The following is a 25138-nucleotide window of genomic DNA, read 5'->3' on the forward strand; positions in this document are numbered from 1 at the left end:
CCTGTGCTCCGCAACAAGAGAAGCCACCGCAATGAGAAGCCCGTACACCACAGTGAAGTGTAGCCCCTGCTCGCCACAACTAGAGAAAGCCTGAGCACAGCAACAAAGACCCAACGCAGCCAAAATAAATAAATTAATTAAATAAATACAAAAAAAAATCAAATGAGTTGACGACCCCCAAAAAGTTTTTTAAAAAATCCTCTTGGGAACAGTGCAGCAGGACCTTGGTAGGAAATCCCTCCTAAAATGCAACCCAGAACAGGGAAGAATGAAGTTCACGTTCTTCACAGGGTGGTAATGATCTCAGATTCAGGATCTCAGAGGGAAAAGGCTAGAAGTGATTATTAGTCTGCAACTACAATTATGATTCCATTCCCTTACTAATCAAAGCCACCCACTGTACAATATCTTGCCAGCTGGTTAGAAAACTCACCTATCTCCATTTCTATGAAAGCTGCTTCATCTGGTAGGGCCCGAGGGATCACTCCAGGATCACTGAAGCTGGTCCTCAGCAGTGTAGCCATGGAGAAAAGGAAGAGCATGGCAGCAAACACAGGGATGGCAGGAGACAGCTGGACAGCCAGGTAGCGGCATCTGAAGAAAGCAAGCAATTGAACATCTAGTTATTCCTACCCTATATTGACCTGGAATTGTTACCGGTATGTCAATCTGATCTCCACAACAAAATTATAGTACCTCAAGGGCAGGGACCATATTTTTTACTTCTCTCGAATTACTGAAAAGTCCTAACATTTGGTTCTGCACATTCTAGGCGCTCAACAAATACTTCATTGATTGATGCCACCTATAACATACAGAAGATAGCCTAAGGAACCTCCGCTACCCTCAAGCCCAGTCCCTCCCATCAGCCTGCTGGGGGTCACATTTCCTCTGTACCTCAGCAAAGGCTCATACCTGTTCAGGTCAGGGACCCAACTGAACCTGGATTGTAAGCACCATAGGTTGCTCTCACTCTGGGAATGTCTAGAGCTATTCATACCCACTCATCTGGCATTAGGCCTGAGCTCAAGGAGGGGGAAGAAAAGATGAGGACCAGTCATGAAGCAGAGTCCCAGTGTCAGATAGACGGTATGTCCAGCGTGCTTGAAGGCCAGTGAAAAGCTTCAGGGCTGCTGACTGACTCTGCAACATCCACTCACTCCTCTTCCTTCCTCAAAGAGCTGAGCCAGTAGGTGACTAGTGACCATAAGCAAGGGAATAAGAAAACTGTATCTCCTTAGCACCCCTTCTCAACATCATGTTTGTTCCCCTCTTTCCATAATTCACCTGGAAGGCCATTCCTCTTTCTCTCTGGATATCCCCGCTCTACTCGTCTTTCAGATCCAAAGCCATCAATGCCGTCACTGTCATCATCGCAGCCACAATTTATTGAGCACACACCATATGCACTAAGCTCTTCAGGCGCATTACAGCATCCACTTCTCACACTACATCTATAATAGCTGAAGAATCTGGGATTTAGCGAGGTCTTGGCTCTTCCAAAGGCCTATCCTAAACTGCACTGTTTTTCACTATGTTGACCTCAACTCCCCCAACTGAACTTCATAAGAGCAAGAACCTTGTCTTTTAGAAGTGGGAATGCCTGGGTTTGAATTCTGGCTCTACCAGCTCCTAGTTGGGTAACTGAGTTAACTTCAGTCTCCTTATCTGTGAAATGAGGATGATAATGACAGTATTTCATAGGGTGGTTGTGTGGTTCAAATGCATGAATAGAAATAAAGTGCTTAGAACTGCCCTTGACACATAGTAAACGCTAAGTAAATGTCAGCTATTAACATTATCATCACGGTTCTCTATCTCCCAGAGCCTAATACAAGTATGAGAACAAAGAGGCTATCAACAAATACTTGTCGAGTTGAACTGAGTATCAAACCAAATAAATGGAAATACGTGATGAGAGTTACCACTGACCTATTTTTACTCTCCTCCTCCTGAGGCATATTTCCTCCTTCAACATAGACATCTTCTCTTGGAGGCAGACTATAAGTGGATGAGCAAGGACCAGAGGCAGAGTGAGGAAAGTAAGCTAAGGAAAAAGGCTTATGTCATCTGCATAGGGATTAAGCAAGCTGCTGTCCACTCAGAGTAAACGTTTAACCCTGGGTTGTACCTTCGCTGCAGGTTTGGAACAATCCCCATGAGATCCTCCCCCTGCCTCCGTGCCACACACACGACTGCATGGGGAGTGCAAACCAACTTACTGAGCAGTTTGCCACGAAGGTGAACATACGGAGTGAACTTGCAAAATGATTTCTGTGGCTTTTTGTTTGCTTGCCTGCTCGTTTGTTTTTTAATAAAATCCTCGGTTTTAGCTTGCTTTTGTAAGATTTTCTTCCTTCTCCTAAAAGCCAAGGGTAGGATCTGGCTGAGTTCAGGGTAATGAAGGTCCTTGCATATCACTAGCTTGTGGATTACCCTCTTTTCCACTGTTCCCCTTCACTGGTACAGATAATTAAGAAGGGAATTCAGAAAAGTCACCTCCACTTATCAGGGACCCAAAGGGACACGGGAGAATCACGAGGCTCCGTTTCACAAACAAGCCAAATGAAATTACCACGCTGACAGAAAACAGCCATCTTCTTCGTCACTGCCCATCTCTCAAATCACTCTTGAAAACAAAGAAGTGACGTCTCCAGGATTCAAACTGCCCTGGGTGTATAGTCTCCAACGAAAACCCTCAGAAAAATCAGAGCCATCTGATTGGCCACCTAAGGGAGTTTAAACTGTTTTATTAGAGGGAAAAGATACAGAGAAGGTAGAACACACACGCACACACACACCCCCCACACACATACTAATGTCGCCCCCATGCACAGAAGGACCAAGCTTAACTAAGTCCCATTTCAACACCTGCTTGTTGACCGGACAAAGGACAACTTAGATTTCAATTACACTACGCCATTAAGGATAAATGTCTCTGTAATCTCCACACAGACTATCATCTGCACCTGCTAAAACAATCCACTCTGTATGTCAACAAGTACACAACAGGCCCATTGTATTGTTCTCCAGAGACAAGGATACTGGCAGCCAGTTGTCACTAGTGAGTGGGTGTGGCTGGCAAGGCAGATGTGGGACCCGCAGGCCTTTCTACCCCGAATAAGAGGAAATAAGAGAGCCAGTGGCTAAGACCACTGTGAACTACAACCCATCTGTCTGTCTTTAATACCCACCTAGGTCAGTCCCATAATTGCAGTAAGCTAGAGATCTGTCTTGTATAGGAATAAGCTATGTGAAGATTTGGGGGTAATTCCCAGTATCGACCTCAAAAGTCAGGAGTATCCTCAAGCATCACGAATTTGTCCTAGTGAAACACTGGATCTGTCATCCACAAATATAAGCTGTTCTTGAAACCCCGTAGTACTTTCCATCTATATCGATACGAATAATGATAACCATACACTTCTTGACACAGAACTCTCCTTTGTCTTCAGAGTACCAGGGGGTTAGAAGTTGCTTTTCTCCCTTGTGAATCTTATAAATGCAACCATGTGCCCACTAAGTCTTCATTTCTGCCACCTGAAGAGGCATCATCATTTTAAGCCATCCTCTACCAACGTCTTGATTGGCCTCAAGCTTCCGTAGCTGGACTAGACGACAGGACTCCCACATGTCTCATGGGCCACATGGTGGTACTGACCAGCAGTAACCAGCAGTGCCAGGCTGAGCTGGTGTGTCATGTCCCAGCCCCCATCCCTAGCACACTAGCGTTCACTGGAGGGACAATGCTAATGACACAGACTTCAATTCACACGAAAAAACTCAAAAGAGATTCATGAGGGGAGCTGGTAAGAAACCAGACAGATTCCATGGCAGGGCTGCCTCACAGACTGGCAGGGTGGACTGGTGTTCTGTACTCTGCTTCTAAGTGTCCCTAATAGCTTTCTGGCTGTGTTTTTTGTTGTTGTCCTTTTATCAATGCAATCAATCAGCCAACAAGTATTTATGGGTCTAACAAATGAAGAAGAAGAGAAACGGGAGTTAATTTTGTTGAGGAAAACATAACTAACATATGAAACAGCTAAATAAGATAAGACCAATAATCAAGTGTTCACATGGTGAGTCCGACTCTAAGGACTGTAAGTGGTCAGAGAAGAGCTCTCTTGGGAAGCTGATGGCTGCTTGAAACTGCTCCCAGAGCAGCCATTAAGGTTGGCTTTAAGGAAGAGCTGTACTTGGAACAGCAGGAATGGCCCAAGGGTTAGAACCCCATAATGGCCCTTGATCCCAGATAACAGAAATAAGCCTTCGCTATAAGTCCTCCCTGATACGGACGGCTGTCTGTCCTTTTACATATGACCTACCTCTAGAGCACAGTAAACATGTACAACCCCCATAAGACTGGTTCAACATTCTTCTGATGACACTCAGAGTCTGCTACGAGGGAAAAAGTTTCCTTGGACACTAAAAACATAATTTAGTATCAGCCTCCAGATTTACTGCTATGTGAAGGTCAAAGGAAAATGCATAACCCTGTTTTGCTCCAGGAGCAATGGGGAAAATTAGCCAAAGAGGGACCTTTTCAACTGTGAGGCAATGAGCCATCCTCTCACTGAGGAAGGCCAAAATCTCTATCCAGGCCAACCCGCTAAGTAGTTGCCAAATTTCAGTTATAATAATAAATTTCACATTTCAATTATAACAAATATAACAAATTTCAATTATAATATCCTCCTGATCAAGAACTTAGAACAATTCCCTGCTGCCTATTATATTAAGCCCCCAACTCCTCAGGCCAGTATTCCGAGGCCCTCCTTTAACTGGCCTTATCTAATCATTATCATAAGGTTCTTGCCTCCTCCTTGCTCCATTCCAGACACATCTCCCTCATTACCCTGAATTCACTAGCCTCTTGTTATTGCAAGAGGCATAAGATGCCTTTTTTTTGTTCTTAAACACAATACCACTTCTGGCATCTCTGAGGAGGAAGATTTAGGACTCCTCTCCCTCAATAAACATCTCAACTGATATAGGCATGCTAGGGACATCCCTGTTCTTCGCGCTCACTTTTCCTAAAATAGACGATCACTATACTCAATTAAGACTCATTCTCAAAAGATGGGAGACGCATTCAGTGGAGACTGACAGTGTGAAACTCATTACCACAAAAGGTAGTAGAGGCTGAAAATATACAGATGAATTCTGAATGACAGAACCGTAAAGAATTGTTAACGGAAAGCACACTGTTCAGGAGACATGACTCAATCCTTCTCCAGGGGACATGCTTTATCAGGAAGTTGAGTTTAGCTAAGTACTGTTAACAGATTGATGCCTTTCTAAAACTGTCTTTGGTTGGCCAAGTCACAGACAGAATCTTGGGCGGGATAAGCACAAGACTGAACCTCCACAGAGCAGCTCTCCAGAGAATACTCTCTTGGTTAGAGATCATGATAAAGTCACTTTTTCCTCTTCCTAATCTCACCTAAGGAATTCAGGAACCTGGACCTTGTTACTATAGGCACAGATATTCTGCCATGTCAGAGTCTGGCTTTGGTCTACCTAGCCCTGTGTCTCCTCAAACCTGCTAAGTTTGTTATCAGATTGCCTCTTCTCTTGCTCCTGTCCATGGGGACATGGTGTCCCTCTCATCACCATCACACACAGAGTAACATGGTAGAGAGCACACACTGCTTAAGTTTTCTCCGAGCTGTCCTCACCCTGGCAGCAGGGACTAGGAGCAGCGACGGCAGTGATAATCTCTTGTAACACACAAAGCTTACTTGCTAAGTTCACACTTACACATGGGCTCCCTTGTCCCTGCAAGGCTACCAGAATGCCATGCTGGAACGCTGTCAGTTTTCCACAAAGATGCCTTCGTTTTCTAGGAGCATGGGCTAGGGAGGCCAAAATAACCTGGAGTCCACTAAGGTAACACAAACACTAGCTAGCAAGACCCCAGAATATGCCGGTCCAGCATTTGGCACTATGCACATCTTCAGTAATCTGCGCGTCTTCAGGATTCCGTATTCAAAAAGTAACAATGAGATGAAAAGTAGTGTCATATAAAGGCACTGGCTGGCCGATCGATCTTGATGAAATAACCCCATTTCTGCAGACTTGGTTTCGTCACCTGCAAAAGGATGGGGATAGTCTCCAAGGCCCCCTCCGGCTCTATCACTCTATGATTCTGTGAGTCAAGACTGTTACATTTTAAGTGCATCCAGAATGTATCAATTCAGCAGCATTTATTCATCACCTGCTCTACGAAAGGCCTGGCAGGGGGCACTGTGGGGGCCACACAGACACAGAAGATGGTCCCTGACATTGAAAGAGCTCGAAGTGTAATCACCACAGAATTCAGAAATATAAAAAATGTCATATAATTACGTATTAAATGACTGGTATGTACATTCTCAGGACTCTGAGAATGCAGAAATTACTAGAAAAATTTCATGAAGGAAGGAAGACTCAAGAAGGGACTTGAAAAAGAGGTAGAATATGAATAGGCTAGAAGTGGGACAATTACTAAGCAGTGCTACAAAACCTTTGTCAGTTCATCCAATTCAATGACTCCTCTGTACATCAGGAGCACCCAGGAGGGTCAGTCCAACAGGGTTTGATAGTGCCTTTGATACGGTTTCCTCTAGATACAGCACAGTGAGGCATAAGCACTGATCATAGCAGCAAATTACTTCTACTTCAGGGGTCAAGAGTCACACAATCATTCTTGCCACAAGAGAAGTCTCAGGACCTCGACCCCACTAGTGATCTGGTCACAACGTTAAAAGACACAGCTAGGAAGCCACTTCCAGAACACAGTGCACTTGGTCCTTTCCCCAAGCTTTATGAGGAAGTTGAATTTGACTAAATACCACAATAGCCTTTCAGTAGCTGGACAGCTCACAGGTTGTCAGTGTCATTCTGCTATAGTGTCCTGACATTCCCGGCCAAGCTGTTTGCTATGTGTTCATCACACAAGCTGGACAGGGTTTGGGCAGAAAGGACTGAGAACGGTTCATGTGCTCAAAGCTCACACTTCCTAAATACCTCATCCTAAGAATACATTAGGAAGTTCTTTTTTTTTTTTTTTTACTAAAGTATTTTTTTGAAGTATAGTTGATTTACAATGTTATGTTAATTTCTGGTGTACAGCAAACTGGTTCAGTTATATATACATTCTTCTTTTTATACTCATTTCCATTATGGTTTATCATAAGATACTGAATATAGTTCTCTGTGCTGTACAGTAGGACCTTGTTGTTTATCCATTCTATATATACAAGCTTACATCTGCTCACCCAAATCTCCCACTCCATCCCTTCCCCACCCCACCCCACCCCCGCCAGCAACCACAAGTCTCTTCTCTATGTCCCTGAGTCTGTCTGTTTCGTAGATAGGTTCATTTGTGTCACATTTTAGAGTCCATATATAAGTGATATCATATGGTATTCATCTTTCTCTTTCTGACTTACTTCACTTAGTATGATAATCTCTACTTGCAAGGAAATTCTTTTTTTGAAGCACCGTACAATTTACACCCTGCTTCAAAATTCAAAGACATTTACTATAGATACAATTACATTTAAAATACAGCTACCTACTAGTAATCTTCTATCCCCTCCTTTTCTGTGTGTGTATTTGAATTTTCCAGACAGACACAAGAGTTATATAGAATTTCAGACTCTAAGAGTTGCAAGAGGCCTAGTGATAATCTAGCCCAATTTCCCATCCTGGGCAGGAATCCACTCTGTGACAGCAGCCCTGAGAGATGGCTACCCAGCTTCTTTGGAAACACTTCTCTAACAATACAGAGCTAACTCGCTCCTGGATGGACCACCTTTTTTCATTTTACGTATTCAACCTACTGTCTGTCCACTGAAAATTACAGGGCCCTCCTTTGAGAAATCTAAACGTGTAAAGGCAAAATCCAAAAATAAAAAGATGTCCACTGGCACTACTAACACTGCATGTTTTTCATCAAGGGGCGCCCACACGCCTGACCAGATTTCTCAAGCCATCTGGCTGACCCAGGGCTGTGCCATGGGTGGTTATAAATCACCTCGCACTCGTTCCTATGCACCTGCTGCAAGCAGGACGCTGTTACTAAAATGCAGGTCCAGATGTGCCTCAAGATCTGAACTTTCTTCCTCAAGGCCAAAATGCAGCAGCCAGGGGATGTATAGTCTACGCTCCTAGACAATTTAAAGATGAAAAGAGACAGTCCTTTGTCACTGGTGGTTCAGACATCCTCAACTGCCTGAAGGCAGGGGGCTAGATCAGCTGATTTCTTGAGGTCTCCCTAAGTTCTCATACTAGCGAAGGAGCCCATGTTCTGCCCCCAAACCCTATCCATCACCACGTGGTTGGTAGTAAATTATAGACCCCAAAGAAAAAGGTCGACCAGAAAGAAACTTCCTTCCTCAGAGGCATGCTGGTGTCCTCTGTACAGCCTGTCATTGGTTAGGCTCAAGGCAGCCGCCACCTAGAGTGCCTGTGTGTCTGCATATGACAGACAGATGCATGCACGTTCACAAACACAGATTCTACCATTCTCAGTAAAAACAGGATTCATTGCCAGGGTCCTCTCCCCTTTGGTCAGATGTAGACTTCCCCATTCCACTGCTCAGCTAACACGTTTACTTCCTTCTCCCCTCCGGCCTTCTTACTCCCTCCCCCAGCCCTACCCTCAAAAATATTTACTCTACCCCACAGACAGCTGGAACCCAGGGCAGTTTACAAACAACCTCACCCTTCATATCTGAGGGCAAAGCGCAAGAAATAACTTGGGGGAAAAAGTCATCTTGGTAGAAAACCCAACCTGCCTCTGTCAAACAGTAACTTGGCTAATTACAAGCTTCATCCCACAGGCAGTTTTCTTCAGAGGCCTTCAGGGCCGAAGTGGAACAGATCCATATCAGACTCTGTCTGGCTCCCAGATGCAAAAAGGGCCAAATGCCAGTAGCTCCAAATTTCAAGTTCCCTTGGCCAGTAAAACCAGAGGTTTCCTGGGCCCAGAATTACCAGCTCACTCAGGGTCTAGAAACAAATCTCATCTCTGTTTTGAATGGTTCCAACCACAACAATTTACCCCTGGGCGGGGCAGGGAGGGTGGCAAAAAGAGCTAGTGATTCAACAGAGGAAGGAGTGAGAATGCTAGAAAGCAGAGTTCATCTCTGCACTTCCAAAAAGAAGCAAGGCAGGAATAAAGCAAAGAAAACTTGGAGAAGGGTGAGGAGTGGGGAAACATTTTTTTAAATGTTATGCATATGCCTGCCCACCTGCACACGCTCACTTGTACCACACACAGGTACACACACACACACTCAGCCATGAAACTCAGACTGGAAAGCAGCTAAGAAGCCAACATCAAAGTGTCTGACTTTGCCAAATACTTTACAAAGTCAGCAGCAATAGCAGCAACAGAAGTGCCTTTGACAAAGAGGTCCTCTGACCTTACTTTCCTAGCCCTGTTATAAACTACGTCCCTCTCCTTCCTCTGCTGTTACTCAAGCCAGCTGCAACCATCAAAAAGTCCGGTAAAGCAGCCTGAAAAAAAATCACTCTTGATGCATTGGGTAAGCCTGAAGCCCTTATAGAAGAAAGACAAAAATGAGCCCCAAGAGACCAGAGCTCATTTTAATTACCCACAAAGTCTGGCCAAGAAGCCCCGTCCTCCGTCCCATGGCCACACCCCCTCATGGGAGCTCCATTTCCAGGTCACCGGAGCACAGGAACTGTAGCAGGCTCATATTAGGTGTGGTTCACAGTTCACAAACACACCTCTTGGCTCCTCAAGGCCTTCCTCATAATACTGTAATCCCAAACCGATTAGCATTACTCCCACCCCTAGACTGTACAGCATTCTCAGCATACCCAGGAGTCACGCCACAGAACCCTAGAATCCAACTGGCCGCTTCCCTTGAGCAGTGACCTACACAGACTTCAAACAGTGGCTCTAGTACTAGCTATCACAGCACAGAAAAAATAACTCCAAGGCTGGTATCAGGCACACACAGAATAGAGAGTTGTTTATGTTGAGCGATTTTGAGTGAAAGAAAGAGCAACTCACATTTAATAAGCACATATGTGCCACACACACAGCTAGACTGTGGCACAGCTGAGGCTGGAACCAATCTGCAGGTTCCCAATTCAGTTGGCTTTTCAATTTAACAGCTAGCTGAGAGCTGAGCCCTAACGAAATAGGACCCAGAATAACAGAATAAGTGAGTATTTCAGGGTGGAGTTATGACCATGGGGAGTGCCCCTAGGCTCGGGAGGGGTAGGGAAGAGGCAGTCTGTCACTAAGCACCTAAGGAGAACACTGAAAAGGGGAGGTGAGTAATAAAGACAAACTCTTTTATTTCCCAAGTGTTCCAGGGGTGGCCCCAAATCAGTGCTATAAAATTGGTATCAAAGGTCTTGGTCTTTTTAGGAGGCACATACTCTGCTATAAGCTCAAAGCAATGAATTCAGTTGGCATGACCTATAGACATTGCCCAAGAGGACAATGACAGCCATCCAAGGACTAGCCACAAACTCTCCAGAAAGAAGGTTCTTCCCCTGGACCCAAGGGAACCATAATCAGGCAACTCTACTCAATGGAAACTCACTCGAAGGCGAAGAAGAGTGTACACGTCCCCAGGATGAGGAAGAGGGTCAAATAGAAGATGCCCTTTTGCCGGGCCATCATCACGCGGCCATCACAACAGAAGGTGTTCCTGCCTGGGAGTTTCTCCCATTTCCGTGTCACCTTCTTTCTCACCACCATCACAGACATGATTGGAATTCCTGGTCCAAAATGGGTTTTGTGATTACAAGAGGGAAGAAACAAAAGCTGAGCCCAGCTTTGAAATCACGTTGCCTGCTATTGCTGCCGCTGCGTCAAACATCATCAGAAGTCCAATTTCTAGCCCTAAGAAAAAGCACAAAAAAAAAAAAAATGAGGCAGGAACAAGAAAATGCAGTTCAATCTTCCTTTCCCAGAGGCAGAAAGATGAGCACCACTTGAAGGGATGGGGGTGAAGAAATGGGAGAGTTTATTTCCAATCTGTTTTTGTCCCCTAAAAGAAGAAAAGGTTAAAGGTTCTCAAAAAGAGAAGGGGGCTAGCATATCTCCTTAAATATACCCCTTTACTTCCAATATAATACTGATGATGTGATTATCATAGAACCTTGGAACTAGAAGGGATTTTGTAGTTGATAGGCCCAATTACTTTGTTTTGGAAATGAGTAAAGTGAAGACCGAAGAGGGGAGATAACTTCTCCAGGGTCACAAAGCCACGAAGCTAAGCCAAGAAAACAGGTCTGCTGACTTTAAGTCCAGGGAACTTTCCACTATACCATATTCTTCTATAATCATCACAAAGAGGACTCTAAAAATAATAGGAGAGTTTTTGTCCTTAAGGAGCCATTCCCACCCCTCCTCCACTTCTTCGCCTTCTTTCTCCAATTAGCCACTCAAATGTGAATCACACCAGGGAACAAGTCATCCTCTGGCAGAGCTAGGTTGTGGACACTCTGTACACAAACCCAGGTTGTATTTACTCAAAACAGATTTCCCCTAATCAAACCCCCCTAACTTCCTGAGTCCGGGAAATGAACCAACCTTGCTGGTCTAGCCTAACATTTGTGGGAATCTTAATGAAACCACATCACAGACCTGTAGGTGAAAGGCTGACTTAAGCAGGAGAGGTTCTGCTATGGCTGGGGGGAGGAGGGGCGGGAGGGGGGCACGGCAGCAGTCAAGAAAAGTCATAAAGGTGCTTTCTGGGACATTTCAGAAGTACCATCTCCACTTAGCATCCTGAATCCCCAGGCCCAGCCTTTCTCCGCCACTGCCACCCTTCTCCTCCTCTCAGGTGCGGTGCTGTGGCCTCTATTTACTGATACCACATGCCCCGCGCTGGCAAGAATGAGGCGGAAGCCTGCAGCCCAACTGACTGATGAGGAACAACCAACTCGAAATCATTCCTGGACTGGAGAGGGTAAGGGTCCCAAGAGAGACGAGGAACTGAGCAGGGAAAGGAGAAGGTGGAAGGCTTGGGAAAGGGGAGGGGGCACCAGAGGTACAGAGAACACTTCCTTTGTGTAAAACTAACCTGGAAAATAATCTTCTCCTGATAAACCGGCCCAGCGAGAGAAGAGAGACCAGGAAGGGGAGCCGGGCCTGGGAGAACAAAGATCAAAATCCGTCAAGAACCAGCGACCGGCCCAGCGGCACGGGGCCCGAGGCCGGAGTCCCGGGCGGGCGGCGGGCGCGGCCTCGGGAGGCCCGCCCTGCCTCGGCCACGCCGCCGACCACCGCCCCGGGCAGGTTGGGACGAGCGCCACCTCCGCACGCTCGTACACACTCACACACGCCCCGCCACGTGTAGTCACCCCCGGCCAGGGGCTCGGCAGTTGCCTAGCCGAGAAGAAGAGACCCAGGGTCCGCGCGTCCCGGTGCAGCCGAGGGAGCGGTAGCTTACCACGCAGCCGAACCCCGGAGACCCCCACCCCCACCCCCACCCCCACCCCTTGTTACCTGAACCCCGGAGACCGAACTCGGCCGGGAACCGAGGCCAGGAAGTGCACTGTCCCAGGGGACCGCGTCGGCCGCCCGAGGTGGCAGCGGCTTCTCCCCAGCCCGGAGGCTGCCTCCTCCTGACAAGGGGCCCCAGTGGTCGGGGCCCTAAACCAGCTGTGGCAACCGCCCACCGCTGGGCGAATGGAACGCTCCTCACGTCACCAGGTCGTTCCAGTAGTTGCTCGCCCTCCATTGGCTGATCCGCCTCGGTGCCTCCGCCTCTGCCACCCCTGCCCCGAACTACCATTGGCTGAGCCAAACGCCGCTCGACGATGCCTCCGCCCCACTCCCCCACCCATCTCCCGGCTTCGTGCCCACCTGCCAAGCCATTGCCAGACTCCCTTTGGGGTCTGAGCGCCAATGTGTGAAGTGTCGCCTTCTATTAATATAGTTCCGCAGAGACTGGGGTGAAGGGTAGTGCCAATGGGACCAGGAGGGACAGGGGACCTGCCTCCCCCCCACACGTACCGTGAGACGCTGGAGCAACACTGGCTCACAGATCCCGGTGCTCACCCCAAACTAGGTCCTCCCTGGGCCTCTCCAGCCCTACTTGCATGAAATCAACTGTGACTCGGGATTTTACTCTTTACCGGCGTAAAAACAAGTCCCCTGCCTCCCAAGTCCTATTCACTAGGTAGGGACCCCACCTCTGTCCCAGTCACCCTGGCCTGCATCTCTAAGGCTTTCAGAACAAAACAAACAAACGTAAAAAGGAACTTGAAAGGGATAACTGTCCCCAAGAATAGAATAATTTTGCAGTGTCGTAAACAAAAAGTTGACAGTGATGAGTTTAGAGAAACTCTACTTACAGGACGTAAATTCTTTCAGGTAGATAATGAAGTAAAGATTGCCCCAAAATGCTTGTAAATTCGTATTAGATTTGAAGAGCTTGTGAAAATGAGGCGGGGGGCGGGGCGGGGAGAGCGGGGAGCGGGGATCCAAGGCAGAATCTCCACCCACCAACCACATTGATTCTTTCCTTCTGTCACCTTCCTCAGCAGGGCAGTTATTACCATGATGAGCCACTGCTACTCATCTGAGTGAGTGGCATCCTTTAGAGTAAGATTGGAGTGGGGAAAACAGTTGAGAACCATGGTATCAATATTATACAACAGACTTTAAAAGACACTAGGTCTGTTTCCACTAGGATGGCTCTTGGCTTCCAAATATAACGGGAAATATGAGAGAGGGCTGAAGGTGGCCTTTCCTTACCTGTCACACGGTTAGGGAGAGTGCCCAGATTGTCAGCTATTTTCCTGAGCTTGAATAAAGTTTCTCTAGGGTGAAGGTATTTGCAATGAATACAAAAGAGACTGCCAAAGCTCTTCCCACAGCAGTTTTTTGTGTTAGTTGAAGGACCACATGCATGGTCAAGAACTATTTCTCCTTTTACAGGATTTGGGTCCCACATGATATGAAGCAAAATGCTACCTAATGATAGTTACATTTGACACTTTCATGGCACCCTTCAATCAAAAATTTTAAAGGATTAAAAAATCACTAGGTGGGCTTCCCTGGTGGCGCAGTGGTTGAGAGTCTGCCTGACAATGCAGGGGACACGGGTTCGAGCCCTGGTCCGGGAAGATCCCACATGCCGCGGAGCAACTGGGCCCGTGAGCCACAACTACTGAGCCTGCGCGTCTGGAGCCTGTGCTCCGCAACAAGAGAGGCCGCGATAGTGAGAGGCCCGCGCACCGCGATGAAGAGTGGCCCCCGCTTGCCGCAACTAGAGAAGGCCCTCGCACAGAAACGAAGACCCACACAGCCAAAAAAAAAAATCACTAGGTAATTCTCTTATGAGAGAGATGTGTTATAATTAATTTGTAGGGGAAAGTATGTCTTTATAAAGGTTCTATTGTTCCCCAGCACTCATGCTGATTATAATCATCGGTTTAGTCTTTATGAACCTTATGATGAGTATCATTGCCTCCAGTTCTCCCCTTTAAATCCTGGAGGCTGCTGGTATTGCACACACTTGGTATGGAAGGGAGAGGAACGTCCCTCAGCCCCATCAGGCCCCTGGATTCCCAAGCCTGTGTACACCAGATGCCCTTAGGAGTGGCACAGTCACCCCAGCTGCCATCCTCCTGACTGGGGAGCGGACAAAAAGAAACCTCCACAGCATCCAAACATACTTTGTCCACATCTCAGGTGCACGTGAAGTCCGGGGCGTCCTGGAATCAATGTGTCCGGCAACACATTCCTGAGCTCTGCCCCTCCCTCCTCTGGGTCACATTCCCTCTGGGATTAAGTGGCTGTGTAGGTCAGGCTTGCTTTATTACAATCTATTATTATTTGTGCTCACCTTTAAAAGAAAAATAAGGAAAATGTATATGAACAAACATTCCATACCAATTCCTTCTATGTCATTACATCGTTTTCTATAATCCCGAAAGTCTTAATACACACACCCAACTACACTGTGACTATAAACTAAGATCGTCGTTTTTTTCTTTTCTCTTTCTTTTTTCTGTTTGCTCTTCCACAAATCTCTAGACTTCATGCATCCAAATCGGTGTTGGTTCCTTTGAAGGGAGTTACAGTCACATGGTGAGCACTCGAAACAGTATGGAATAAAGGTCTAGGCTTCTACTGTGCGGTCACATATATTCTGGTGTGCTTGTTTAAAAACACCTGTCTCCATATTGATGGTTCCTGTGTGAGTGTGTGTTCATGGCGTGTAGGTGTAAAGTGCTGTCTGAACAGCCTCAGATCCTGAGTGCCACCACTGGGTTGCAGCTTGCCTGTTAGTGTTGCTTCAGACATCTCTTCTGTAAACACCCAGAGACCCCTTCAGTACTGTATCCAAGAACAGACCCCAAAACTTAGTCCGCATCCTGCGGTCAACTCTTGTTGGCCCTTTTTTTTTCTCTCTGTTTACTTTAGCCTCAACCCTTCCATGCCCCTTGCTCTCCTCCCCACACAAGTGTCCCTTCCCACCTCACCTACCTGGCCTGCTCTCCTCTCCTTACTTTCCGGCTATAAATAAACATATATTTGTAGAATGAATTGATGAACAAAGGAGAGAACCACGGACACCCTGTCCACACATGACCAACTAGTGTTCTTAAGCAACAGCTGTTTCCCTGACGCCCGGGCTGCTATCACTGATGCAGAAGAGACATGATGGTATGCATAGTAGAAAGCTCCAAAGCTTTACAGCCAGAAGGACCCAGGTTCAAATCCTGGCTCTGCTACTTAGTAGCTTGTGTAAACTACAGCAAGTAATTTCTCCTTTCTGAGCCAATTTCCTCATCTGTAAAATAGAGCTAATGCCCACTTCATAGAGTGATAAAGGGGATTGGAGGTAATGTGTGTGTGCTAAATGTCTGGCATATAGGAGAAACACAACCAATGTTGTATGTTCTAATGACGTCGGTGGTAACTGCCGTTTCCCACCTCCCTCCTTTACCTGCACTGCTGACTTGGGGGAGAAAGGTAAGAAGAAGGAGACCCATTCTTCACTCTGTCGAACCCTTGTCATCCATGTGCCGCATGTTTACAGACCCTCTAAATCCGTCACTGAAATTAATCCTTATCTGACTGGCCACTTAGTTTCTCAATCCCCGGGGAAACTTACTGCTGCTTGGGAAAAGCTTGGGATGTAATCTTGGTCTAGTGGAATGGCTGTTCTGTAGCACCATCACCTCAAGTGAATCCTCAATATTGCCTCCACATCATTTGTTTCAACAGGTGAGAGATCAATGGCATCTCTTTCATTACACACCTTCTGTGTTCACATCTCTGTGCTGGGATTGTTGGCTCCTGTCAGAGACTGAGAAGCACCTTAAAGATGCCACCGTGTGAAAGCCAAACATACAAAAAGTCCAATAAAAACTGCCTGGGGTGACAGGGAAGGTGCTATCACAATGCAACTAAATTGCTCAAACCCAGCCGCTGCTTCTGCCTCTGATGCCTGTCTGCTCTCGCTGGTTCTGAATTTTATTTCATCTCTAGATTGTGGATTTCTGACTCCACCAGGAATGATTTTAGATGCTGTGCCAGAGCCCTCAACACTAGTCCTAAGACTACCCTCTCACTAAACAGGAGTCATAATGACATCAATAGAGACCATTTATTAAGGTCTCTATTAATCCCTGAGCCAGGAATTGTGCTAGGTGCTCACAGTTTAGGTTCCTAGATTATGGTCTAAACTTGATGTCTAAGTGAGAGCATCTGATACTGACCCAGCACAGCCCTAGCCTCCCACTCTGCCCAGCCTTCTCATTCCAGGAGCTGACCTCAAGGGATTGTGTAGCCCAAAACTATAAACTGGTTTATCGGTCAGTCAATCGTTAAGTATGTGTCAAGCACCCACAGTTTGCCCAGCCTGTACTAGGCACTATGGGAAATACCAAAGAAGTAAGTGACATGATCCCAGGCTCTAAGGAACTTCAAATATTCTAAGCAAGAAAAGACCAGCTCATGTGAAGTCATTAAAGATAAACATGAAACAGGGCAGAGTCCAATTCTCAACCACGCACAGCAGAGTCTCCAACCTTTTAAGGAGAGCATGCCTCAGAAGGGTGTACCCTCTCAAATACTGTTGATAGAAGAGGAAATTGGAAAAATCTTTCAGTAAGGCTGTTCAGTAGTATCTCTTAATATTTTTACATTATATAACCATTGACCCAACAATCCTACTTCTATTGAGAAATACTAGCACATATGTTCAAAGATATATGTACAAAGATGTTCACTATAACATTGTTTGTCATTGCAAAAGTTAGCAAACAAAAAGTTCTTTAACTGTATACACAGGAAGGAGTAGACTGTCACCTTCCTGTATGTGTATATATTTCAATAAAGATTTTACATTAAAAAATGACATCAAGTATGCCCAATATATACTAAGTTTAAAAACCAAGTGTCTAAACTTTTATAAAATCCAAACTTTACAAAATTTAAAAAAACATTTTGTGTGTGTAAGTGTATGATTTTATGTATGTATATTTTATTTTAAAAGTCTGGAAGGATATTTACTGAACAGTGGTTACCTCTGAGGAGTGAGAGTGGTGAACAAACTTTTAAGTTTTACTTTACACACTTCTTTCATGTCTGAATTAGTTGCAAGGAGTATTATTAATTTTAGGACTTAGAAAGATTTAAAAAATTATTATAAGGCTGTATACCTCTCATTCAATATGGCAGAATGATCACATGCATTTATATCCACTCTCTCCTAAGACACCATTAGAATTATAGTAAAGGGATTAAAAAGGCATAAGCTCATAACAAAGAAGAGAAGAGGGGCATTAGATGACAGTATATTTCACAAATGTCTGGAAGACAGAAATTGGAGGAAACGGTATTGACTGAACACACAAAAACTAAGGCTGATATTGGAACCAACCAGCCCAGAAAAACACCATACAGAACATAAAAAGAGGCATCCAGGAAAAAGGGAAGTTGGCAAAAGAGATGGTATGATTAAGAGCTAGGAAAACTGAAGATACAATAAAGGCACAGAATGCAAGAAATAATCTAAAAAGAGGCAATGAAGAAACGCCAAGAAAAACAAAATCTGTACAAGAAGTCCATGGATCAAATGTGAAAATGTGAAGAATTGGATAGAATTAACACAGGAAGTGGGCTTCTAGACAAATAGAATTTATTCTGAGCACTAGACAAAATGAGAAAGCTGGAAAATAGCAGAGATATGGTAAAGACAGCATATGTTTAATCGACCCACAGCAAAAAAAAAAAAAAAAGGCAATCAAAAATTCAAGGAAAATACAAAGCCTCCTGCGTATTCACCTGCCAGCAACGGACAAAAGAGGCATTTCCTCCCTGCAACAACACTTGTTGTTTGCCAGTCGATGGTTAAGAAATTGTATCTCGTTTTTTGGTTTTTTTTAAAAATTAATTAATTAATTAATTAATTAATTAATTTATGGCTGTGTTGGGTCTTCGTTTCTGTGCGAGGGCTTTCTCTATTTGCAGCAAGCGGGGGCCACTCTTCATCGCAGTGCGCGGGCCTCTCACTGTCGCGGCCTCTCTTGTTGCGGAGCACAGGCTCCAGACGCGCAGGCTCAGTAGTTGTGGCTCACAGGCCCAGTTGCTCCGCGGCATGTGGGATCTTCCCGGACCAGGGCTCGAACCCGTGTCCCCTGCATTGGCAGGCAGATTCTCAACCACTGCACCACCAGGGAAGCCCTTGTATCTCGTTTTAATTGCTCCAGGTATTGGTGAGGTAGAGCATCTTTTCATGTGTCTTTTGACCATTTTTATTTCCTGTTTTAAAAATTTCTTATATATATCTGCTTCTCATTTAAAAAATTTTTTACCTTTTGGTGTCATTTTTGCTGATTTATTGGAGTTTGTTGTAAATTTTGAATCAGTTCTTTGACACATATTGCATTTTTTTCTCCTATTTTATCACTTCTCTTTAAGATATCTTGTGTAAAAGTTTTAAATTTTAATTTAGTCAAATTTGCTAAAGTTTTTTTTTTATATTTGCAATTTTTATTTAAGAAGGCCTTTCCTACCCCAAATCAACAACATTTTTCTTCTATAGTTTTACCTAATGATTTGGAGGTACTTTATTTTCCCTTTTTAGCTCAAAAAAGACATTCATACACAATTCATCATTAAGGTAGTTTTCGATGGGACTGAAAACAAACAGCTCCTATTTATTTGGGAAGTTCTATTCAGCATTTGAAAAATCTGAAGTCTGACATGTTAAAAACCATAATTTTACTCATTAAATTCTACTTATCACGAATCATAATTGTTAAGGAAGGACCTACATAGGAAGTCAAATTTTAAATAAAGTTTTGTTCTAGGCCAAAAAAAAATTCAAGGAAAATACAAAACTGTTCAAAAATGCCACTTTCCAATAATGAAGACAACTAGAACATGGAGTGATATAGAATAATTGATGGAAGTTGTAACATGAAAATGTAATCAAGGCCCAATTCTTGGCTTTACACTGAAAACTCTACAACTGTAATAAGACAAACACTATCTTTTTCGGTTTTTAACCTTTGGAATCCAACCTAGAGACAATCACCGGAAACTTAATTATGATTACAAAGTATAAAGTAAATGTCAACAAACAATGAAGAAGCATAGGGTACAGAAATTGAAAGGTAGATGAAGTTAGGGGAGGTGGAAGGATGCGTAGAGGCACTAATATTCTAATTTTAGAAAGTATAGACTCAAGAGATTCGATCTATAGATGATGGAACAAGAAATAGAGATTTATGTGTCTTATATAAAGGCACAAAGATAACCAAAAAAGACATGCAAACAAAAAGATACGCATTAAAATGGTTGTCTGTTGGGAAGGGAATTAAATAGAGGAACTAAAAGGAGTGATGTATTAGGAGGAAGAGAGAAGTGGTTGCTGCAGTGTAAGTGAGCTAAATCTCCATTTATTAGAGCAGGAAGTCACTAGATGGACGATGTCTAGACCTGGTCAACCAAGGAAGGACGTATCATTTAGACAAAATGGATTATTACAACACTCCCCTTACTGGTCTCTCTGCTTCCACCCTTGCCCCCTTTTGGTCTATTATTAACACAGCAGCTAGAGAGATTCTTTTAAAAGTTAACTCAGACCTTGCCACCCAATGGCTTCCCGTCTGTGAAATAATAGAAAAAAATTTTATTGGTCTCTGCCCCCCAGTTCCTGGCAAAGCGATCCTAAAACCCTTGTCATTTCCTGGGTGATAGGAGTGTCTTTTGTTCTAATGAGGCAGCGCTGGGTGGGCTCCTGGCTGGCTCCTGGATGAAGGCTGGTCACCAGAAAGACAGAGCCATGATTAGTAGCTTGGAGTTTTCGGGCCCACCCCCCATTCTCTTGAGAAAGGAGAAGGGCTGGAAATGGAGTTAATGGTCAATCATACCTAAGTGAGGAAGCCCCCATAAAGCTCCCAAAAGTGTGGGTTCGGAGAGCTTCCAGGTTGGTGAACACATCCATATACTGGGAGGGTGATGCACCCCAACTCCAAGGGGGCAGACGCTCCTGCGCTCAGGACCCTCCCAGGCCTCGTCCTATGTATCTCCTCATCTGGCTGTTCATCTGTATCCTTTATCATATCCTTTTATAATAAACTGGCAAACATAAGTAAGTGTTTCCCTTAGTTCTGTGAACTGCTCCAGCAAATTAATTGAACCCGAGGAGGGGGTCATAGGAACCTCAGACTTACAGCCCATCAGTCGAAAGTAGAGGTGACAACCTGAACTCACCATTGGCATCTGAAGTTGGGGGGGAGGCAGTAGTCTTGTGGGACTGAGCCCTTAACCTGTGCAATCTGATGCTCCCTCCAGGTGGAAAGTGTCAGAATTGAGTTAAAGTGTAGGACTCCCAGCTGGTGGCACCGAGTATTGCCTGTTTTAGGGAAGCCCACGTACACAACTGGTGTCAGAAGTGTTGTGAGTATGGCAGTTGTGTGAGAGTAAAGGAGAAACACAGGAGGGAAAAACAAGGTGTTTCTAATTCACCATCTCATTCAGAACAAAAGCCAAAGTCATTACAATGGCTTACTAGACCTCAGCCAGTCATCTGCCTCAGCATCTCCCAAGCCCTGCATCTACTGCTACTCCCCCTTGCTCACTCTGCGTCAGCCCCAGTGGCCTCCTTGCTGTTCCTTGAGCAAACTGGACATGTTCTATCACAGGACCATTTTGCACCAGCTGTTCTGTCTGCCTAGAATGCTCTTTCCCCCAGATATTTGCATGGATTGCTCTATCACCTCCTTCAGGTCCTTACTCAGAATCTCCCCTTCTCAGAGAGATTTTCCCTGGCTACACTATTTGAAATTGCAGGCCCACGCCCCCAAGAACTCCCTGTCTCCTTTTTCTGCTTTTTCTCCGTAGCACTTACTGTCTTTTAACATACTATATATTTTAATTATTTATCTTGCATATTGTTGCTCTCCCCCACTGGAATGTAAACTCAATAAGAGCAGGGGTTTTTGTGTTTTGTTCACTGCTCTTTCCCCAGTGCTGAGAACAGTGACTAGCACACAGTAGGTGCTTGTTATGGGCTGAATTGCATGCTCCCAAAATTTATATGTTGAAGTCTCAACCTCCAGTACTTCAGAATGTAACAGTATTTGGAAATAAGGTCTTTAAAGACGTGCTTAAATTAAAATGAGGCCCTTGGGAAGCGGTCATAATCCAGGATGACTGGTATCCTTATAAGAAGAGGAAGAGACACCAGGGGTGCACATGCACAGAGGAACAATCACGTGAAGAGGCAGCAAGAGGGTGGCCATTTTTAAGGCAAGGAGAGAGGCCTGGAACGGATCCTTCCCAAATGGCCCTCCAAGGAAACCAAGCTTTCTGGAACCTTGATCCTGGACCTCCAGGCTCCACAACTGTGAGAGAATAAATTTCTGCTGTTTAAGCCTCCCAATCTGTGGTATTTTGTTATGGCAGCCCTAGCAAACTAACACAGCGCTTAATAAATATGTGGTTTGAGTGAATGGATAAACAGGTTGATGGATACTACAGGAACATTAGAAAAACCCAAACCAGAAATAGTTAAATGTGGTAACCCTCAGGGAATGGGACCACAGGTGGGGAGGAGTGGGGCAGGAGATAGTTGCTTTTTATTGTAAGGAAGCCCTTTGGCACTATTTCATTTTTAACCACATGAATGTATCACTTTGATAAACACTTATAAATGTTCATTTTTAAAAGGGGGTTTTACAGAACAACAACAAAAAACTACGTAAGTTCACCTGGGGACGATTTTGCCCCAGAGGACATTGGCAATGTCTGGACGTTTTTTGGTTGTCACAACTGGGGGTGGAGCGCTACGGACATCAAGTGGGCCGAGGCCTGAGACGTTGCTAAATATCTTACAATGCACAAGACAGTGCCTCACAAAAGAATTATTCAACCCAGAATGTCAAGAGTGGTCAGACTGAGAAACTGCTTTACATAAATGTGTGGATGATAGATCCATAGCAAGTTACTAAGGAAAGTTATGGCTGTTGAGTAAATAGAACTAACCTCTGAGAAGAACATAATGGAGGAAAAGTACCATACTATCCTACAATCCATTCTTTGGTGCCTCTGTTAGAGAAAAATTCTGGACTGATGGAAGTACTAGGAACATGGAAGGCATAGAGGGACTGATTGACCTCTGTCCATAGATCCTTATACAAAACTTCACTACACACAAACGCAAATGGCCATTCATCCCATATTACCTCACTTTCACTGCACTGCCTCTTCCTGCCAGTCCAGTTCATCCCCTCGGCTCTTCACAAATCAACATTCAACACTCCCTTCTTTCTCTTAACCCAAACTCCAAATTGAAGATTTCCCCCAGACCACAACGCATGCTGGAATGCCTCTCCCGCACCTTCGAGGCCAAGGTTTCTCCCTTCTGTTATTTACACAACACCTTTCTGATGAAACCTTCTCCAACTCCTTGGAAAAGAGTGAACAATTGCTCACTGAGTCCATACTGCGTAAAAACAGAACCCCTTCCTGCTCAACAACTAGAAAAAGAATCTACTTTTTCACATACACAACTAAGTAAATATTTAATGTATGGATCTGTTAGGTGTTTCTGTTGCTGTGTATTCCTGATAAATGCATCTGTGTTAGTGTTATGTCCAGTTAGAAGTGGTTTAGACAAATGTCTGGTGATCTGCTTTGGGTATATGGTTTCCAAGGAGGGCTGTGAGAAGAGCAAGGGCAGTCACTGTTCCTTGCTACTGCTCATAGCATTAGTTTTCACCTCAAAGAGCAGCATTTTCATGCTGCCAGGTACTGAGTGCCAGCAAGGGAAGGGAAAGATCTTGTTCCACCATCAACGCACTGTGGAAGATCTGTAGAAGGAAACACAAGAGACTGGTAACAGTGCTTGCCTTCAGAGGTGGAAACTGGAGAACTTGGATATAAGGGTGGGAGAGAAAGCTAATTTTCAGTGTACACTCTTTTATAGCTTTGGAATTTTGCTCCATGTGCATATATTAGCTAACAGAAATTGTAATTAATGTCTATATCAATGTACTGTACAAAACTACAGTATTTGGATCTCAAGCCAAACCTCTACCCAGCTACAAATGTATACAAAATTATCCCATTTCTTATACTCAGAACTGAAGTATTAAATATATATTCAGACAATCTGTTAGACTGAATCCCACACCGAGAAAAAACTAAAAAGAAATTAATGTTTGCGAATATATGTTCCTTGTTGATGTGATTTTCTTTGAATTGTGCTGAAATAGGTAGAAGAAAATTGTCTATAGTAAACTATAATGTCCATCTACCTCACTAAAGCACTAATTTTAAGGATATTTAGAGGTCTGAAAAAACGCAGTGACAAAATTTTAATTACATTTTAATATGATATATAATTGATTGACCAGGAGCTTTTAGCACTCTGTGTCATAGATGACAAGAGACGACCATTCTATCCAGGAATAAATAGTCTCTGCCTTGTTTTAATTTGGATGTAATGATGATAGAGACCAAATCCCTTGGGAGGAGAGAATGCTTTATTGAGACCTTCACTTCCTGAAAACTTCCACATTACCCAGTGACTGTAAAACAGAATGTCACAAGTTAAAAACAAACAAAACAAAATAGAAATGTTCCTTGTCCAAACTGAGCCTCTCTTATGAAGATATACTCCTTTTTTATCTGAACTTGAGAATGTCTACCAGATCTCTGGCCATCCAAGGTAAACGGTCACTAGTCTGATGTATCTTTCCCTGGAAACTCCAAGAAATTGACTTTAATTCCCATTAAGGAACCTCACCCTACTGGCACCTCCCATCACATCTTGCTTCTAATCTCTGAATTCATTTGCATAGAAGGTAAGCTGAAGACTAATTTTCAAAAGGTGATATGAATATGTTAAAAAAAAAAGAATGTGTTTCTTAATTTCTCTTCTAAATGGGGAAGGAAGCTGGCTAAGCTGAATCAGCTAAACCAGGCTATCTAACTACCTGGAGCTATTCAGTATACCTTTGCCCTTCTACTCTCTGTGTTTCTGTTCCGGGTTGAATAATATCCCATTAGCTATTATATTTATCTGTAGAAATTTGATCTCTGTTATTCTAAAATAAAAAAGGTATTTCTTCGCTCTTACAAAGTCTGCTCCTATCTGATAACAGCTTAATTGGTTGCGCATGTAACTCTGATATGTTCGTCTGCTCGCTCTGCCATAACAAAATACATAGACTGGGTCGTTTAAACACAGAAATTTATTCTCTCACAATTCTAGAGGCTAGAAGTCCCAGATCAAGGTACCAGCTTGATTAGGTTCCTAGTGAGAGCTCTCTTCCTGACTTGCAGACAGCTGTCTTCTTGCTGTGTCCTTACGTGGCCTTTTCCTCTCTGGCATGCAGAAAGAGAAAGAAATGGAGGTGGGGGTGAGGGAGAGAGATCTGGTCTTTCTTCCTCTTCTTATAAGGACACCAGTCTTATTAGATTAGGGCCCCACCCTTATGAGTTCACTTAACCTTTATTGCCTCCTTATAAGCTCTATCTCCAAATACAGTCACGTTGGGTGTTAAGGCTTCAATATGTGAACTGAGGGGGAGGGACACAATTCAGTCCTTAACAACTGGTTTAGCACTAAAACAGATTGTTTCATATTTTAGTAAATTATCAGTTTATCAGAGATATATATAGGGA

The 25138-nt window shown here is 44.2% G+C and overlaps 1 protein-coding gene across 2 annotated transcripts in view; it reads right to left on the reverse strand.

Annotated features, from left to right (window-relative positions):
- The window catches only part of ZDHHC9 (zinc finger DHHC-type palmitoyltransferase 9), a 32096-nt gene extending 19420 nt beyond the window's left edge, over positions 1–12676 (reverse strand). The window contains exons 1-4 of one of the 2 annotated variants that reach the window (XM_036840431.1): positions 12485–12676; positions 12060–12127; positions 10572–10873; positions 434–594 (exon numbers count right to left, since the gene is read on the reverse strand). In XM_036840431.1, coding sequence (XP_036696326.1) covers positions 434–594; positions 10572–10738 — 328 coding nt within the window. In that variant the 5' untranslated portion in view covers positions 10739–10873; positions 12060–12127; positions 12485–12676. The remainder of the gene's footprint in view (positions 1–433; positions 595–10571; positions 10874–12059; positions 12128–12484) is intronic. The other variant, XM_036840432.1, reaches the window with a different exon arrangement.
- Positions 12677–25138: the final 12462 nt, after the last annotated feature.

The sequence above is a fragment of the Balaenoptera musculus genome, chromosome X, assembly GCF_009873245.2.
Source record: "Balaenoptera musculus isolate JJ_BM4_2016_0621 chromosome X, mBalMus1.pri.v3, whole genome shotgun sequence".
Classification (NCBI taxonomy): Eukaryota; Metazoa; Chordata; class Mammalia; order Artiodactyla; family Balaenopteridae; genus Balaenoptera; species Balaenoptera musculus.